The 19,896-nt window shown below is 51.1% G+C and overlaps 1 protein-coding gene across 1 annotated transcript; it reads right to left on the reverse strand.

The window, feature by feature from the left end:
* Window positions 1-1,935: 1,935 nt before the first annotated feature.
* Window positions 1,936-3,036, reverse strand: LOC610338 (glyceraldehyde-3-phosphate dehydrogenase-like). Its single transcript, XM_038532098.1, is given in 2 exon segments — window positions 1,936-2,237; window positions 2,239-3,036. Coding segments are annotated over 2 exon segments (1,002 nt in total). The 3' UTR covers window positions 1,936-2,033.
* Between the last annotated feature and the right edge of the window lie 16,860 nt (window positions 3,037-19,896).

The following is a 19,896-nucleotide window of genomic DNA, read 5'->3' on the forward strand; positions in this document are numbered from 1 at the left end:
TATATGGTATCCCATCCTCCTCTGGGAGAGTTGGGGCTGAGGCAGGGCCTCTATCCCTTGATGAGGTAGGCCAGACACCTTTATCCTTTGGAACACCTGGCACTGGTCATGGATCATAACCAGCTGCCCCTTAGATTGTGCCACGTGCATCACCAAACCCTGCAAGGCAGCATTATGTGTCCTTGGACCCTTAGGACCGCATCATGCCCAGTGTGCTGCTCTCAGGGAGATCCAGGACTCGGATGCCCTAGAAGGAGGGTGAGGGCAGGAGGGGGGCCACATGAGTGGGGTGAGGGGCAGCAGAGGGAGACATGGCGGCTGGACCATCTGGATGAAGAGCTGGAGTGGCCCTTGTCGATAGAGTGGCAAAGACAAGGCCAGGAGACACATGGAGATTTTCTCAGTTTAGTCAAAATCCTTGGATGTTATTTTTCTTTATTTATTTTTAAAGATTTTATTTATTTATTCACGAGAGACAGATAGAGAGAGAGAGAGAGGCAGAGACACAGGCAGGGGGAGAAGCAGACTCCATGCAGGGAGCCCGATGCGGGACTTGATCCTAGGACCCCGGGATCACGCCCTGAGCCAAAGGCAGAGGCCCAACCACTGAGCCACCCAGGTGTCCCCCAAATCCTTGGATTTTAAATGTCAGTCCCACATATCAGAACCAATTTAAAAGATTTTAAAAATACTTAAAACATGCAGAAAATTTTGGAAAATAACTAAGAAGCTTCCATGTTCCCACCATTGACACTATGGTTTTAGATTTCTTTCCAAAGCAGGAGACTTGATGTTGCTGATGCAGAGTGGGTGCTAGACCATCCCCCCCCAGGCCAGGAAGAGACAGGCGCCTCCAAGTGGATGACAACTATCCCCATGACGCCTTGTACTTCCACCATGTCGTGATGGTACACGCTGTAACCCGCGTCTACACAGAGGGCTGCCCGGTTTATTCCTCTAGCAATGTGCTCAGCTCATAGCACAGGATGCTGCTGGAGACTTACCTAGGTGGGTGCATGAGGACCTAGCTAATTCATTCCAGATGTGTTCTCCTGCATGCATGAGCCATGTGAAGGGGCTGGGGGGTTGCTTTCACCATCATTTTGTTCCTCACTGTGTTAGTTTACTATCACTGTGTCACAAATGAGCACCCCTGGAGCAGCTTGAGACACTGCTATGCCACGTCTCACTGCCCCTTCATTGCCTATTATCCTGTGGGTCAGGGGTCTGTTCAAGGAGCTAAGTGGGTCCCAGTGACCACACTCTCTAGTAACCACACCCCAGACCTCTTACCTGGTGAGGACAGAACCTTTTCTTTACTGTTTAAGCCATTCTGAGTTGAGATTTAAGTATTTGCTGTCAAAGGCAATCTTAACTCACAAAGACTCGGAGAGATCCAGGGCCGGGCAGTGGGCTGGCAATGGCTGATGTTTGCACCTGAACATAAAGCTCTTGCACATAACCGCTGAGCAAGGGGCAGTGTGGTAGTTTCCTGGGGCTGCTGTTACAATGTACACAAATAGGGGGTCAGGGGCTCACACTCTGGGAATGTGTTCTCTTATAGGTTCTGGGGCCAGCAGCTCAGAATCAAGGTGTCAGCAGGGCTGGTTCCTGCTGTGGCCGTGAGGGACAACTGGTCCCAGGCCTCTGCTGGCTTCTGGGGTTTGCTGGCATCCTTGCTGCTCATGGACTTGTAGGAGCATCACCCCCATCTCTGCCTTCATCTTCACATGTTGCGCTCCTTGTGTGCCTGTCTGGGTCTAAATGTCCCCCTCCTCTTTTTTATTTGATTTATTATTATTATTATTATTATTATTATTAATTATTTTTGGCTGGGTACAATATACTTTATTGATGGTACATGACAAGGTAGGGCTCCCCAAGCCCCTCCCCTTCCTTGGGGTCTAGGATGTAAATTGGATGTCAGGAGATTCTCAGTGTGTTGGGGGATTAAGTTGGGGCAGGGACTCCCCAGCAGCTGAGGGCCTCTCTCTTCCTCTTGTTCTTGCTGGGGCTGGTGGTCCAGGAGGCTCTTACTCCTTGGAGGCCATGTGGACCATGACGTCCACCACCTGGTTGCTGTAGCCGAATTCATTGTCATACCAGGAAATGAGCTTGACGAAGTGGTCATTGAGGGCAATGCCAGCCCCGGCGTTGAAGGTGGAAGAGTGGGTGTCACTGTTGAAGTCACAGGAGACCACCTGGTCCTCAGTGTAGCCCAGGATGCCCTTGAGGGGGTCCCTCCGATGCCTGCTTCACTACCTTCTTGATGTCGTCATATTTGGCAGCTTTCTCCAGGCAGCAGGTCAGATTCACAACTGACACGTTGGGGGTGGGGACACGGAAGGCCATGCCAGTGAGCTTCCCGTTCAGCTCAGGGATGACCTTGCCCACAGCCTTGGCGGCGCCAGTGGAAGCAGGGATGATGTTCTGGGCAGCCCCTCGGTCGTCATGCCACAGCTTTCCAGAGGGGCCATCCACGGCTTTCTGGGTGGCAGTGATGGCATGGACAGTGGTCATGAGGCCCTCCACAATGCCGAAGTGGTCATGGATGACTTTGGCTAGAGGAGCCAAGCAGTTGGTGGTGCAGGAGGCATTGCTGACAATCTTGAGGGAGTTGTCATACTTCTCGTGGTTCTCGCTCATCACAAACATGGGGGCATCAGCAGAAGGAGCAGAGATGATGACCCTCTTGGCCCCGCCTCCCAAGTGAGCCCCAGCCTTCTTCATGGTGGTAAAGACCCCGGTGGACTCCATAACATACTTAGCACCAGCATCACCCCATTTGATGTTGGTGGGATCTCGCTCCTGGAAGATGGAGATGGACTTCCCATTGATGACAAGTTTCCCGTTCTCAGCCTTGACGGTGCCGTGGAATTTGCCATGGGTAGAATCATCCTGGAACATGTACACCATGTAGTTGAGATCAATGAAGGGGTCATTGATGGCGACAATATCCACTTTGCCAGAGTTAAAAGCAGCCCTGGTGACCAGGCGCCCAATACGGCCACATCTATTCACTCTGACCTTCACCATCATGTTTTGGGGATGCGGCTGGCCCTGCACCAGAAGACACGGCTGTCTGTCAAACGGGGAGGAGCAGAGAGCCCCCCTCCCCCTTTTAAAAGATTTTATTTATTCATGAGAGATATAGAGAGAGGCAAAGACACAGACAAAGAGAGGCAGAGGGAGAAGCAGGCTCCCTGTGGGGAGCCTGCTGCAGGACTCGATCCCAGGACCCCAGATCCCCTCGGACCTGAGCCGAAGGCAGATGCTCAACCACTTAGCCACCCAGGCATCCCTAAATGTCCCTTTTTCGTAAGGACACCAGTCATGTGGGAATACAGCCTTCCTGCTCCAGTATGATCTCAGCTTAATTAATTACTTCTATGATGGCTATTTCCAAATAAGGTCATGTTCTGAGGTCTTGGGGTTAGGACTTCAATCTATAGTTTTTGAGAGAACCCAAGTCAACTCATTGTGGCCAGTTATTACTGTTACTAACCTTACGGTTTCATTGAATTCCTTCTGCATCACCCCCTCCCCTCACTACACACACACGCAGACTGGAAACTGTGGTGTCCTTGGTCCTGTGGCCAGAACGCTGCTGGGACAAGTGCAGGAGAGGTGGGGCTCCGGCTCTGGCCCCGTGTTCACTCTGTTCCTGGGGTGGCTTGGCTTGACACTCTGTTTTCTCATCCAGTATGACAGAGCCAAGCCCCCTCCTCTCCCCTGGGTGGCCCTGTGTTTCCCCTCACTGTGAATGGGCTTTGTAACCATGAGGTGCTGGCCATGGGTCACTCATCCTGGCTTGGGTGCTGGCTGTGGGTCACTCACCAGAGCCTTGGTCACTGAGGACAGGAGGCCTGCAAGGACAGGGACAGATTGGGGTGGCCGAAGGCCGGAGCCAAAGATGGATCTCGGGGGGATTGTTTCAGATTAACCATGGGCACTGGTCGCCACTCTGTATGGATCTGAAATGACTGTGGGACTAATGATCAGGAAGGCAGAGAACAAAGCCCACCTTCTTCCCAGGAATGAACTCTCTGAGATTTCTCCGGTGAGAGCAGCTCCTCAAAGGTTTCCAGGAGAGCAAGGAGTGGTCCACTTGTTAAGTAGACCAGAAATAACGTGCATCGCTGCTGCTCTATTAACATGCTTGCGTGGCTGTCAGACCAGGCTCTCTTAGGGGCCTCATCTATAAGTCATGAAACACAAAACACAATTAAATTGCCCTGAGGTTTTAACACATCCAAGGCAGCTTGTTGGAGTCAGAACACGGATTCCCTGATGTCCAGGAGCTAATAGAGGGAGGGATCCGGGCCGGGGAGAATTAAGTGATCTCTTGCCTGCTCCGAGCCAGCCTGTGCTGTGCTGCCCTGCGTGATTGACCCTGGAATGAGGCTGTTGGATTTAGAAACCTCCTGTTCACCGGCCTGCATTTCCCTCACATTTAAACGTGCACAGGGTCTAGAGGGGAACAGGCCAGGGTTCCAGTCTCAGATCTGTGTGTGGCCTTGGACATGTCACTTAACCCCTTCACCTGTCACCTGTGAAGCATCTCACCTGTGAAGAGGGCAGCCTGACAAGCACCTTTCAGGGTGGTTAGGAGATGATCCTCGGTGACGTTTTTAACTGCCTGGCTCAGAGCTGGCGTCCAGAAACGGCCAGCCCTCCGGGGGAGCACTGGAAGCCGGGCTCTTGAGAACAGAAGAGCTACTTCTTCTGGATGTTCTTTTCAGTCCTACCTGAGATTTGCTTCCAATCGGTGCCAACACTCAGGAAAACAGGGTGCTATTCCCCAGGAAAGTCAAAGATCCATGTCGCTGCTGCTCCAGAAGTCCACCCTGACATCCCTGCTCCCGGTGGGCAGGGAGGCATGCACAGGCCGGTCCTGGCAGCCTGTCTGCAGTGGCCCACATGGGGACAGCCCGAAGGACAGTGCTGTGTCCACATGGTGGAAACGGATGTAAGCACCACCGTGTCCACACCATTGGGCCCTCTGGCAGTCCGTTGTGATGGGAAGCTGGGCTTGACAACTGGGGTGAGCCTTATAAATATGGTGTTGACTGCAAGAAGCCAGACTCCAGAGTCTGATTCCATTGATGTGATGTTCAGATAACAGGCCCAGATGGGCTCTGGGTTTGGAGGTGTAGTGGTTGCACACTACACAGTGCAAGAAGGCCACTGTGACATCAGCAGCAGGATCCTGGTGACCCCTGGGGGTTATTGTCAGGAAGGGCCCAGGGGCCCCTGGGAGTCCACTGTGTTCTATTTCTTGACGTTGGAAGTGATCCCCTGGGCTATAATCACCGTGAAGTTAGATGCTTCTGTTTCACATACTTTGGATTTGGTTGTGTCCGTCGCTGATTCACCTGATGGAGTCCTAACCCCCAAGACCTCAGAATGTGACCTTATTTAGAGACAGGGTCTTTGCGGACATTCAAGTTAAAGAGAGGTCATTTGGGTGAGCCCAGCTCCACCCTGACTGGTGTCCTCACAGAAGGGAAAAGTGTGGCCTGGAGACACGCACGCACGGGGAGTAGACCTTGTGCAGATGAAGGCAGGGGTCTCCTGGCCCAGGAAGGCACCTGGGAGGGAAGCCTGGAGCACATCCCCCCACAGGCTGTGGAAGCAACCACCCTGCTGATGCCGTGATCCGGGACCTCTAGCCTCTAGGGTGCAGGACAGTACGCTCCTGTTGTTTAAGACTCTCGGTTGGTGGTACCTTGAGAGGGAAGCCCTAGGAAATGAATAAACGTAGAGAGAAGGGGAAAAATGCAGCTTGCATTCAAGTGTTGGGCTGAAGTACTTCTGATTAGGTCGCGGTGGACAAGGGGACCAGTGCCCCCAGCCCGAATCCCTTGCATCATCTGTCTGCCCCATGTTTTGGTCAGTGAAACCCTGAAGAGACCTTGGTTCTTCACGAAAGGGCCAGGCTGGGTTTAGAGAGGAACCCTCGGGTGACTCCGGGGTCGGTGTCACCACAAATTCTGATCTAGGGGACTAGAAGCAGCTATCTCCCCCTCCCCCACTACAATAAGGGGTGTCTGCTTTGGGTTAACTACATCGTAAGCAGATTAGACGTCGTTCCTAATAAGGGCCTCTTGAAAAAAAAAAATAAGGGCCTCTTGGAGCAGTAATGAGACCTCAGGCTCTGGCAGGAAGTAAGTACATCAGGCCCTTGACATAGGCAGTGGTGGTGGCAGGCACCCATGTGTGCCATTTCTTTTTTTTTTTTTTTTTTTTTTTTTTTTTAAAATTTTTATTTATTTATGATAGTCACAGAGAGAGAGAGAGGCAGAGACACAGGCAGAGGGAGAAGCAGGCTCCATGCACCGGGAGCCCGACGTGGGATTCGATCCCGGGTCTCCAGGATCGCGCCCTGGGCCAAAGGCAGGCGCCAAACCGCTGCGCCACCCAGGGATCCCTACCATTTCTGACCATCTGCTCTGTGCAGGGGCTGGGGGCTGTGCTGGCTCAGCCTGGACATCCTTCGGCCCCTTTGCAAGCTTCTGGGGGCAGGGAGACGCTGCAGTCCCGGACCACTTCCTGGCTGTGCTAGTTTTGGAACGTTCCTCTGTCTTCTTTCCTGGGACTGCCGTAGCAGAGCACCCCAGGCGGGGGCTTCGACAAAAGATGTTTCTTGTCTCCCCTTCTGGAGGCTGGAAGACTGAGACCAAGGTGTGGGCAGGTCATCTGTGTCCCATTCTCCTCCTCTCTCTAGGGCACCTGCCATAGTGGATCAGGACTCACCCAGCTGACATCATGGTAACTTAATCACCTCTTGAAAAATTCTCCCTCCGAATACAGTCACATTCAGAGCTATTGGGGCCTAGGGAATCAATATAGGACTTTTAGGGGGAACACACCTCAGCCCATAACCCCTGTAAGCTGTAGCTCGTGCAGCTGTAAAAGACAGTAGGAATGATGTCCATGCCCAGAAGGGTGTCATGAGGACCACGTGCTTGTGCTTCTGGGTACCCAAGAAACGGTGCAGGCCAGGCTTGTTTGCCACCTGCAGACCCCTGCACTGCCCTTCCCCTACGCCCGGTTCTGGCCCCCAAGGGTCCCCCTGTGGGTGAGCTCACCCAGGCTGGCCTCAGACTTGCTGTGGGGCTCAGCCAGCGGGAGGCACCAGGAGGGCGTGCCCAGAGAGGCCAGGCTGCGTCTCCTTCACTCCTGTCTGCCTGGCTCCTGTTCTGGAAGTGGCTGTGCTCTCCCCCAGCCCACAGCTCCTGTCTGGCGGTCCCTCCCTCCGCCGTGGACTTCAGCTTTCCCTAGGAGTCAGCTCACTTCTCGCTTTTGACCTTGGAGAGAAACACCTTCCCTCTTGTGTTCCCAAACTTAGCCCAGACCTGTGCAAAAGCTCTTTCCCCAACCCTCATCATTCTCCGCCGAGCAAGGCACCCATGCACCTTGCAGCCCCTTCCCGATTGCCCATGATTCTGGAACGGCACATGCCCAGCGTGGAGAGGAGGTGTTTAGGGAATGTTCCCTGAATCAGATTCATGATTTTCAAAGGGCTCAAAGCCCTTGGATTAAAGCATTTTAAAAATGCAAAGTTATATGATTATTCATATATTATTCATCCAGGGAGTCTTAGAATTGCTGCCAGCGAGAGCTCCCCAGCTTTCTGGGGCCTGGCTTGTTTTCCTTAATGAAAGTGAATGTCCTTTCGTGTCCTGGCCTGGCTTTCCTTTACGTGGGTTTTCTGTATCACTCAAGTGAATGAGGAGGGCAGGATAGAGTCTGTCTGAGGGTAAGGGCCCTACAAGCCCAAGGGAAGGCGAGGGAGTCCAGGTTTGGTTGTGGTGGGGGTGACCATGGTGACTCCATGGAGAGAAGAAGCACCAGCTAGTAATTCAAACAGTAAAGGCACAGAACCACCCACCTGTCTGCCTGCTGAGCAGCCTCTGGTGAGAGCTTTCTAAGGGCAGTAGGGCCAGAGCCCCCTCTGTCTCAGAACCCCACGATGACCCCCCTCTTGCCGGTAGAATAAGATGTGAGGCCTTCAAAACCGTGCCCCAGCTCACCCCAGCCTCATGCCCATCGTGCTCCTCCTCTGCCAGCTGCATAGCAGACCCCTCTCTGAGTTATTTATGGCTTCCTAAATGTGTTTCGCCAGTTCACACCTCTGCACCTGTGCCCGTGCTGTGCTCTCAACCTGGGATGCTGTCGTCTGCAATCAAAATATTCTCAACATGAACAAAATGTCAAGGATGGAAAGAAAGAAATGCTTACTGCTTTGTGAGTGAGTGAGAGCTGCTGCAGGGAAGGCTCTGTTCCCGGGACCCGAGCTCCAGAACAACAGACGGTGCCTGACTCTCTCTGGCCGTGGGCCCATCTCTCTTCCCACTGACCCAGCTGCCTCTGTGGTGGCCCAGACTCTAGGTGAAAACCTCTGGCTTTACACTCAGAGGGACATGGGATCCAGTCCCAGCCCTGCCCTGCCCCTTGCTAGCCATAGGGCCCTAGGCAGGTCCCTCTTGGGGCCTCAGTTTATTCCTCTATGAAATGGGGTGAGGATGTTTGTTATACAGGCTAAAGGAGGTGACCCAGGGGAAGAGCTGGCCCGCAGGTGGCCCACAGGACTCACTTCAGAAATGGCCGTGGCTGTGATTTTAGGGCTGATGTTCAAGGGTGGAGCTGGACTCCGATATCTGTGTTGGGATGGGAACTGTTTTACAAATTGTGATAGTGGGATTCTTGAATTGGACGCTGGGCTGTGAGTGATAGTGAGCCATCGACTATGAATTTCAGGCTCCTCAGCCTTCCCAGATTCGGGGGACGATCTGTTCCCATCTGTTTCCAGGGCCTGTGATGGGGTTTGGCTTGCAGGTGGTGAGCAGCGAGCCCCACACGAACTCTCTTCCGTTCCGGATGCCCAGACACAGCGGGGTAACTTGCAGGCTCTGCCCTGGACAGCTTGCCCTCCAATGGGGGAAGCTAACGTGCATATGGACAGTGACAACACAGAGAGCTTGGGGGGTGCTGTGGGAGGATGGGGATCGTCACTCTCCTGAAGAGATGGGTGGGCAGGGCAGGCTTCTTGGAGGAGGTGGTGGGGAATGAGCTTCAGTTCAACAGCTGGGTAGGAATGTTTAGCCAGGACAGGGGGGCCGGGGAGTGTAAATTAAAGAGTCACCTAGAGACTCAGGCAGGAAGTATGGGGGTGCTGGGAGAGGGGTGCTGGGAACTTCCAGCAGCTTGGTGTCGGGCAAATCCTTTCCTTTGACACATGCCACTTCCTGATGGGCAAACCAGAAAGGGTGATGCTCGCCAGTCAAGAGGGGAAGCGTCCCGAGGCCACCGTGTCAGCGCAGGACAGAGACTGGGAGCCATCCTTCCAGGCTGAGCAAGCCTCCAGATTCAAACTGGAAGGAAGGCTTAATGAAGGGCATTTGCTGCTGCCAGCGCTCCAGGCTGGGAAGTCCCAGGTCACAGCCCCAGGGTCTGGAGAGCACTCTTCCTGGCTTTGCAGGTGGCCACCTTCTTGCTGCACCCTCACATGGAAGAGAGAGGGGGCTCCGGTGTCCCCCCCCCCTTATAAGGGGCACAGATCTCATCCCCCATGACCTCATGACCTAGTCACCTGCCAAAGGCCCTCCTTGCTGATACCACCACACCGCAGGTATGGCTTCTGCATATGATAGGGCGGGGGGTGGGGGTGGGGACACAACTCCATTCTGGACAGAGGGAAAGGCCTGACTTCTGGCCCGTTTGTCTCTGGGCTTCTCAGAGCACCATGAGACCCACTTTCTCATGTATCTGAAATTTGATTTTACCAAATGTGATCAGCCGCTGGGAAATTCATGGTCGTCCCTGCTCCCCCTCTTCCCTTGCCCGTCAGTCTGCTGGTCCGCAGCAGAGATGAGGAGAATTGTTCACCACGGAAGTCCTGTGCTTCTAGAGGATAAAATATCCTCTAAATGCACATTATTGTTATTTTTATTACAGGCATCAGAGCAAAACCACCAGTTCAAAAGAGCTAATTTAGTTAGATCAGGCGTAAGTGCTACTCGAGTTGAAAACTCATTCTCCTTTGCGGTATTTTCTTTTGGGTATAAATCAACAGAAAGGCTTTAAAAATATTTTTAGTACTAATGTATTTCAATCATCTGGTCGGTCACCTCTGAGCACACTTACCTCCTGGGACCTCCGTGTGATTACCCCAACTGACTTGCCCGACAGCCATGCAATCCTGCCTCCGTTCAAACCATATTTGATTTCATGGGTTCCAATAGGGAGCAAGGGGTAGGGTGGGAGGAAGTACCCACAGCTGTGACTGTGTGGGGCAATGGGCGGTTCCCCCGCAGACCTCCTGGACGTGGACTTGGGGAATACTTTCTTAGTTTTGCGTCAGGGCTCCAGGAACCTTCCCTCTCTCCTTGCAGGTGCCTCTCCAGAATGGCTCCCCTGGTCAACATGAAACTTAAAGTCGTCCTGTGGAAGTTAAATACCCCGGGATACAGAACACCATCCAGGAGGACTGGTGCACAAGCCTGAGCCCTGGGCAGGCAGATATTACTCGTCCATCGGGCTCCACCTCCCACTAAAGCCTGATCTTCGGCAGGTCCAGGCAGACGCCCCCTCCCCCACCAGAGTCAGGATGGTCATGGGTGAAAGTTGGTAGCCACCCCAGCCTCAGCCCCTGATGGGCTTGATCCCAGGACCCTAAGGTCATGACCTAAGCCCAAATCAAGAATGGACGCCCAACTGAATGAGCCATCCAGGTGCCTTTTCAAGGCTGAATAGTATTCCATTGTGTGGATTTTCAATGTTTTGTTTGTCCATCCATCCTTCGATGGACACATGGTTCATTATGGTTTTACACATTAGCTGTATTTCTTATGAAGTCTCTTATGCCTCCCTCAGTCCCACAACAGCCTAGTGGGTAGGCATTGGGAATAACAGGTTTGAGGCTGTTGAGTGATGAGGGACCCAGAACGCACAACTCCAGACTTGCCAAGCCCTCTCCTCCTCTTGGGGCTCCCGAGGAAACTGTGCCAACTTCATAGTCGTGACATGAATGCTCAGTGCCGGGATGTGGGATTCTTGTCAATGCAGGGGTGTCATGTGTGTCTCAGATTTAAGGCTCCCGTGGGGCCCTCTTCCTCTTGAATCCAAGTCTTAAGCTTAGTCTTGAGCTTGCAGGTGGCCCCTGGAGGAAAATGTGGATCTGGGAAAGCCAAGTCATGAGCCATCTGCCCATGCATCACCCAGACAGCAGAAGCCACAGGCAGATTTTCATGGCTTTTGGTGTCTGTGGCTCATCTGTCCACATGGCCCAGTCACTTGCCTGTACCCTGACTAACTGGAGGGCGGTGTCTAAGAAGGTGGACAGAATTGTCTCTCTTCCACAGTAGACAATGCAAGGAGCATGAGGCTCATTGTAAAAAGAATGGAGTAGAGTTTCTGAGACATTCAGTGCCTCCTTCAAAGCCCCCCAGCCAATAAGAGATTGGTCAGCAGTTTGGATCTTTCCCTTGTAAACTTGGATAGCTTGTCCCTGGCCAGAATGCAGAGCTGCTGGGCATGCATGGGTGGGTGGCCAGAGGAGGGAAGAAGAGTGTCCTGATGGATGTCAGCGGGCTCTAGGAAGTTAGGGGAGAGCAAGGAGCAAGGGGTGGCCAGGTTGGGGAGTAAAGGTATCTGTGCAGAGCAGAATAATGCCCTCCTCAAGATCTCCTTGCCTGAGTCCCCAGAATCTGTGAACTTGTTGTCTCACATGGCAAGAAGCTTTGTAGAAGTGAAAAAGTTAGGGATCTTGAGATGGAGAGTCTCTCCTGGATTATCCAGGTGGGGCTAGTGTAATCACAAGCATCCTCAAGAGAGAGAGGCAGGAGACCCAAGAGAGAGACATGAGGTCACAAGCAGAGGTCAGAGACAGATGGGAAGATGCTGTCCTGATAGCGAAGATGAATGAGGAAGGCCACGCCATGGAAGCTGGCACCCTTACAAGTGGGAGAAGATGAGAGCTCTCTTCGAGAGGGGACCGCCCCACCAACCCCTTAATTTTGGACTTCTGGCCTCCAGAAGTGAGAGGGAGTTTTGGAGACCATTAGTCCAAAATCAAGGTGTTGGCATGGCTGCCTCCTTTGGGAGGCTCTGAAGGGGGAATCTGTCCAGGCATATGTCTCTCCCAGCTTCTAGCGGTTTCTGGAAATCCTTGGTGTTTCTTGGCTTATAGACATGTCACCTGATCTCTGCCTTCATGTTCACATGGTCTTCCCCTCTGTGTCTTCTTTTCTGTCTCTTATAAGATTAGTCATTGGATTTAGTGCCCATCCTAAATCCAGGAAGACTTCATCTCGAGATCCTCAGCTAAGTCCATCTGTGAAGACCTTCTTTTTTGGTAAGTTATATTCACAGGTTCTGAGAGTTAAGACTTGGACATGTCTTTTGTGGAACATGAGTCAGCCCATTACAGACTCCACCCCTTAGACCAGTCCTCAAAGTCACAGGCATCCTAAGAATCAGGCCAAGGCATGAAGGTGTGCCCTCTGAGAGGGAGCTGTGCTGTAGGGAGGGAGGAAGCTCAGGGAGGGAGGCTGTGGGAGTGGAGATCCTGCTCCACACACCTGGTGAGGGAGCATGTGAACAAAGGCACAGGGAGCAAGGGGGGTCTGTCACCCAGTGTTGGTGGGTAGGGAGTGCCCACGGTGAAGGCTTTTAGGCTGGCTCTGCAGCGATAAGCTAGGCCCAAGCAGGAGGAGAAGGGGGAAAGATGGTGAGCTTCTTGAGGGCAGAACTGAGGGGGTGGGGGTGTATGCTGAGCTTAATCCTGTTTCCCCATTACTTTATAATAGGTACAACCTCTCTGAGCCTCACACAGAGAAAAAGGCAGAGACACAGGCAGCGGGAGAAGCAGGCTCCCTGTGGGGAGCCTGATATGGGACTTGATCCCAGGACCCTGGGATCATGACCTAAGCTGAAGACAGATGCTCAACCATTGAGCCCCACAGGTGCCCCCCCCCTTTTTTGTTTATTTTGTTGTTGTCTTGTTCTTCTGATTCTCCTTTGCTGCTTTACTTTGTGCTACATAAATGTTTTTAGTGTCCCCTTTTAATTCCTTTTGTTAAAAACCATATGCTGTGGATGATTTTCTCAGTGGTTGTTCTAGGGACTGCAAAAATACATTTGAGCTTGTCTCGGTCCACTTCAGATTAACACCAGCTTCTTTCTGGTCAAATGTGGAAAGTGTGCTCCATTCTTCCTCGCTCTGTGCTATCATTGGCATACATCTCATGTCTTTTAATGCTTATAAACTCAGCAGTACAGTCTTATAATTACTGCTCATGTCCTTTAAAGAATTGAAGAGAAAAAAATAAGAAAAATGTATTTATAGAGTATTTTATATTGACTCTCATATTTACCATTTCTGCTGCTTTTTATTTCTTCTTGTGGATTTAAGTTATCATCTGGTGCCAGTTCCTTTCAGCCTAATGGACTTCCCTTTAGAATTTCTCACAAGTTTGCTAACAATAAATTTCTTATCTTTATTTATCTGGGAATGTTTTTATTTCACCTTTAGTTTTGGAGGGTAGTTTTGCTGGATACGGAATTTTTTGTTCACTTTTTTTTTTTTTTTTTTAGCATTTTGAATGTATCATTCCACTGCTTTCTGCTGTGTGTGTGTGTGTGTGTGTGTGTGTGTTTTCTGATGAAAAGCCATCTGTTAATCATGTTGTTCTACAATACATGAAGAGTTGGTTTTCTTCTGCTTCTTTCATGGTTTTCTCTGTCTTTCAACAGTTTGATTATGATATATGTAGGTATATGTCTCTTTGGATTTAACCTACTTGGGATTTGTTTAGTTTCTTGGATGTTTGAAGTTTTTCATCAATATGGAAACATATTGGCCATTATTCTTCATGGTTGTTTAATTCTGTGTGTGTGTGTATATGTGTATGTGTGTATAAAACAGCTGTTTTAAAGTCTTTCACTACCAAATCCAACTTCTGCGGACCCCTGAAGGCTGAAGAATGTTTTTCTTGGTCCCCTGATTATAGCTCATATTTCCCTGTTTCTTTGCACTTCTCACTTTTTTTTTTGGTTAAAAATTGGACATTTTATCAATATATCACATCAACTCTGGATTTTTATTTTCTTCCAGAGGTTATTTCTGATTTTTCCTTGTTCATTTGTTTGTTTTTTGAAGTAACTTACCTGGGCTAAATCTTTGAAATCTATCTCCCTTGCTGTGCATAGCTCCTGGTACTTTTTATTTTAATTTTTAATTTTAATTTTTAATTTATGGCTTTTGTATCCCTGTGTCTGCCTAGGTTAGAGATCAGCCAGTATTTGATCAGAAGTATTCTCAAATACCATGAGTTAGTAAACCTATCCTCTATCAAAGACTTTTGTGTGGGTAAAGGAGCACATTCAAAATTTAGGCATTTTCAAGTTTCCCTGACTTTTGCTTTTCATTGGGTTGCTCATGTTTCCTATGTGAGTACACATGGCCTTAGGATCAACTAGGAATCTGTGGCTAGTTTGGGCCATTTCCAGAGGCACACAGTCCCAGCCATTCTATACAACCTCCAAGACAATAATTTCCACTGTCACTGATGCTAGGCATGGATGTCACCCATACAGGGAAGGTGCTATGGGAACATCCTGGGAGAGTGCCATGGGAGCAGTCTGGGGTCAGTATGCTGCAGACTCACTGTTTCTACCTGAAGTGTAGCACTTTTCAAGTGTGAACACTTCTTAGGTGGTTGCACGCTCTTGGATGATTTCCAGCATGTGGAAATGGCTGCTTTTGTCAATTTGTGCAGTTTTAGAATTGGTTTTTGGAAAGAGCATTTGCCAACCTCTTCACTTGGCCACAAGTCAAAGTTCTGCCTCCCCAGAGTGCATTTGCAATTGGGAATATGCAACAGAGCTGAGGGTGCTTGGAGGGATAGAGGAAGGGGAGAAGTGGCTGTATATGAGGCTGTAAAGGTTGGTTGGGGTAGATAAGACTTCATTTAGCAGAGGAGAAAAATGGCAGTGCCCATAGGGAAAGAGGTTTTTTCCCAAGTTATTGAAGCTCAGTCACTAGAGAGCTAACACTGGAACCTGGCCCTCCTGACTCCCAATCCAGTGCTCTTTCCTTTATGCCATATTGCTTTAGCAATTGTTGTTTAGAAGTCTGAGTCTCCAGGATTTTCAATATGTCAGATCCATCCATCCATCCATCCATCCATCCATCCATCCAGAACAAAAACTGACATGGCCTTAGTGTTATGACCCTCATAGTCTCAGAGTGGGACACTAGCCTCAGGAAAGGGCCTTGCAAGATCCATTTTGAAGAAGTAGTATCCCATGCTTCTCTGTTAGTCTTAGTTAAGGTAATAGCCCTTTCAAGGGAAAACAATGAGTTTTAATTAACCTCCAAGCTGAAATCCCTCAAAACATGATTTCAATCAAATATAATTATGGAAAATTTGATTTGTGAAAAAAATTTAAGTGTGTAAAGCATGTAAATAAAAAACAAATTGTCATAGTCCATAGTTTGGGAGCAAAAATTTTGATTTCTGAAATGAATCTCAAAGGCTAGAATACTGTGAGTTCTCTTTCAAAATATTTATTAAAATGGGAGCCTCTGAAAACTCCTTCTCCAGACAAATCTATAACCCTGAGTCCCTTGGCCTTACACAGAGGGAATGCTGTGAAGCGGCATGGTACTTAGACACTTGCCAGTTGCTTGCGGCTGCCTATGCTATGCCAAGGAACCATATGGAAACTGAAAAATTCAGGAAAGAATCTGGATGCTTTGTCCACATGACAACAAATAATTGGGTATTTGGAAAGGAGATTTGGGGCTATATCTTGAGTCATCCTCTGGGAATTCCTAAATACCACTTCAGAGGGATTAATGGAATTTTATATTTCATCTTTCTCTCTTCCTTCTCTGTCCCTTTCCACCCTTCCCCACCCCTAGGGGTCTTATTCAATAGTCACATCCAAATCTATGTCTCAAACCCTGATTCTGTCCTGGACACCATTTCCAAAGGCCTCTGGGGCCTCCCTGCCAGTGTACCCGTGATGGGTAGGGCTCACCAAATGTCTCCATGCTCCTGTGTCTGCCAGCTGCCCTTGTAGGTAGGTCAGGCCATGAACCCAGGCTCTGGCCAATGGGATATGAATGATAGTGAGTGACTCCCAAGTCGAACCCCACAAAATATCCTGTGTCGTTCTCTGGCTTTCTCTTCTGCCGCAGTGACCTTGCAGGCTAGCTGTTCCAGATGGCAGAGCTACAAGCTGGAGAGGGGAGGCGCCTGACCTGTACTTTGTAAATGAGTGCAATGCACCTTTCTTAGGTTATCCCACTGAGATTTGGGGTTCATTTTTACTGCAACCCAGCCTAGCCTAGCTTAAGAGCTCCAGGATGTTTCACAGACACCTTGGAGGCAACACATCCAAAGCGGAGCATCTACCTTCTTCAGATTTGTTCCCTAACTGTGTGGTGGCATCACTATTGTCCTAGATGCTTCTGAATCTCTGTAGACTCGGATTCTCACCTTGCATGGGAGGTGCCCACCTCCATCTCCCCCTCCCCTGTGCTTACTCACATCTCGTCATCTCTCACCTGGACCAATGCCCTGTGCCCTGCTGGCCTCTCTGTCTCTTTTCCAAGTTCTGGCTTTAAGGTGTTGCCAGAATTATTGTTCTGAAACACAAATCTGATCATGTCATCCTGTTCTTGAAAGCCCTCAAACATTCTCATTCACCTTGGAAGAAGGCACAAGCCTGGAGTGTCTGGGCTGGCTTCTCCTCAAGTCATATGGTTTCCTCTGCAAGTTGTATGGTTTGTCCTGCATGGTCAGGCCGCTTGCCCCTCCGTTTACGGGCGGTGGACCTTTGTCCTTTGTCCCTTGTAGGTGCTGCGCTCTGTGTTTTAACTTCATCTGGGTCCTGGTTCATCTTTCAAGACCTGCTCAAGTGTATTTTTCTCTTTGCCAACACCTCAGGCAGAATAAATCCTCCCTTCTTCCTTCCACCATACTCAGCACATATTTCCATAATAGCCTGTGTTCTCCAGGGTGCTCATGCTGGTAAGCGGGAGGAAAGGACAACAGGGTTGAAAAGTTGGGGAGAAAATTGAATTGGTCAAAGTCACATAGATTGTTAAATCGCAGAACCTTTCCATCCTTCATGCACCTTCCACGGGAGTCTGTGAGAGGGACAGCGAGGCAGCCATGTGTCTTAAACCATGAATGTGCTTCTGGGGAGCACCTCATGGGGCTGCTGTCCTGGGGAAGTACTAAAGTTGTCCTTTCTCTTGTTTTACAGATGGGGAAACTGAGGCCCAGAGCACACAGCTGCCAGAGATGGAGGAGGTGTGTGCTTGCTGGGTCCTTGGTGCTGCTGGCAGAGGGTGGCACCTCCCGTCGGGCCACGGACATGCTGGCAATCTGTGGGACTTAGCCCTCAGGACCCCCGCCCTTGCCCTACAATTGAAGACATACCACACCCCAGCCAGGGCAGCTGAGAGGTTGGCAGAGGACTTCTGAGGGGATAGTAATGGATGAGATATGTGTCACACAGGCCGAATGTGGGCTGTTCTATCATTGTCGTACCTGAAGACCTGTCGGCGGTCCAGGTGCTCTCCTGAGCATTGTCTCGCTTGCATGGCAGCCTGTGACTCAGGTGCAGTGACCGTTCTCAGGGGATGTGGGGAGACTGAGACATGAAGACAGTGACTCACCTAGGGACCTGCAGGGCTGGGACCAGGTTAGGGCCCCAGCCTTGCTCCCGGCCCCTCGCTGGGAGCTCCTCACCCACCAGCAAGCACCCTGTGACACACTGTGGCGGCTGCTGGCACACATCATCCCACAGCCACTTCTGAAACATCAGTGGCTCCCTGTCCTGCAGATCCACTACTCCCTAGCTGTGTGCTCCAGGGTGGCTGTCTTAGCCACTCTGGGCCTCAGATGCCTTGCTTCTAAAATCAGAATAACTGTGCACCAAAACACCTGGCCCATGGAAGCTAGTTGGCAAATATTGCCCTCCTGCCACCAGTTCCAGTGAACCCTGGTGTATGGTGTACAGGGTGGGGTGGGGGCGCTTGCCTTTAGCTGTGACAGCAAGTCTGAGGAGGAGCAGGGCCCACCAGAACTGACTGTATGCTTCCTCCCCCCTTCCCTTGCAGATGTTTATTGGGCTCCTACTGGGCCAGGGCCTACGCATTTTTTTAAAAAGATTTTAATTATTTATTCATGAGAGACACACAGAGAGAGGCAGAGACACAAGCAGAGGGAGAAGCAGGCTCTATGCAGGGAGCCTGATGTGGGACTCGATCCCAGAACCCCGGGATCACGACCTGAGCCAAAGGCAGATGCTCAACTGCTGAGCCATCCAAGTGTCCCCAGAGCCTGTGCTATTTGGCTTCCATGGAGACTTCTGGTGGCTGCCATCTCCCCTGCTCCTGGGAATCCCCAGGGGTGGTTTCTGCCTAGGTGTATGTCCGTCCTAAGTCCAGCCCTCTCTCCTCTGCCCTGCCTGCTGGAGTGACCACAGTGGGCTCTGGTCCTCGCAGACTGATGGGGAGTCCCTCTTACCAGGGCCCATAGGGGTTACTTTCCAGGGCCTTCCTTGCTGTGTATCAGATGACCAAGTACCAAGGCTCCAAGAAGCTGAGGGCTTACTTCTAAACCACAGTGCATCCCAGTAAGAAGGGGTGGTGCCTGCACTGGTCAGAGCTGGTCACTGCTCACTCCCCATCCCCATAGTGATTTATGCGTGTACACAAGTGGGGAGCAGTGGGGCTCGGGATAGGCCCCATAGCCTCTGCCTACCTGCCACAGGGGTTGGGTGGGTCATGGGCATGCTGGGAGCCCCAATCTCAGTGGATATCAGTGGAGTTGATAATCATTCCAGCCCTGTCCCAGCTTCATGGGGTGTGGGGGGATCAATGCCTGTGGAAGCCTGGGCAGAGGGGTCTGGTAGAGAGGAGGGCACCCCAGGCCTACCCGGACAGGCCTTGCTGGTGCATGGGGAAGCACAGGTTCTTTAGCCACATGCCGCTGCCACCCCTTGCTGTGGGTGGAAACTTGGCGAGCCCCTCTGCCTTTTTGCGCTGTGCCTCTCTTTCTGCTTCTGGGAAAAGGGGATGATGATGAAGCCCAGCCCCCAGCCCATGCAGAGGCCAGCAGAGTAACACTGCAAAGTGCCCGGGCAGAGCTGGTGTGGTCAGTCGGCGGTGGGGAAGCATCTCCAACTCTGCGACCACCCTGTGGTGTCATTGACCTGCCTGCCCCCAGCATACGGCTGACCTCCCTGAGGCTGGTCCCTCGTTCTGGTCACCACCTGGACCCTAACACCACCCAGATGCTCGAGGGACCAGGAGGCCTCAACTGTCATGCCCTACCCACCCTGCCCTGTACTCTTTTGCCCTGCAGCCCTGCCCAGGTCCTCAGATGTCCCCCACATGGCCATCCTCCAGGTCATTACCCACGCTGGTCCCTGTGCCAGGAGCCCTCTTCTACTCTTTCCACCTGTTTATCCTTCCAAGGATTGATTTGTTTCCTGCTGTCTCTCTGGGGCCAAGAGCCAGGAACATAATAGGTGCTCCGTAAACAGCTGATGAACAGAAGCAGGAAACCGACCTGTCCCACTGCATTAGCTGTGCAGCGTCTATGATTTATTATTATTATTATTTAAGATTTTATTTATTTATGCATGAGAGACACAGGGGCGGGGGCAGGGACACAGGCAGAGGGAGAAGCAGGCTCCATGCAGGGAGCCCGATGTGGGATCTATCCCGGGTCTCCGGGATCATGCCCCGGGCTGAAGGCGGCGCTAAACCACTGGGCCACTGGGGCTGCCCCGTGCCTACAATTTAAAGGAAGTGGTTGCCATCCTGGTCCCTGCCCGGTTCCGGGCTCCAGCTTGGTGGGCCTCTCA

The sequence above is a fragment of the Canis lupus genome, chromosome 3, assembly GCF_011100685.1.
Source record: "Canis lupus familiaris isolate Mischka breed German Shepherd chromosome 3, alternate assembly UU_Cfam_GSD_1.0, whole genome shotgun sequence".
NCBI classification, from domain to species: domain Eukaryota; kingdom Metazoa; phylum Chordata; class Mammalia; order Carnivora; family Canidae; genus Canis; species Canis lupus.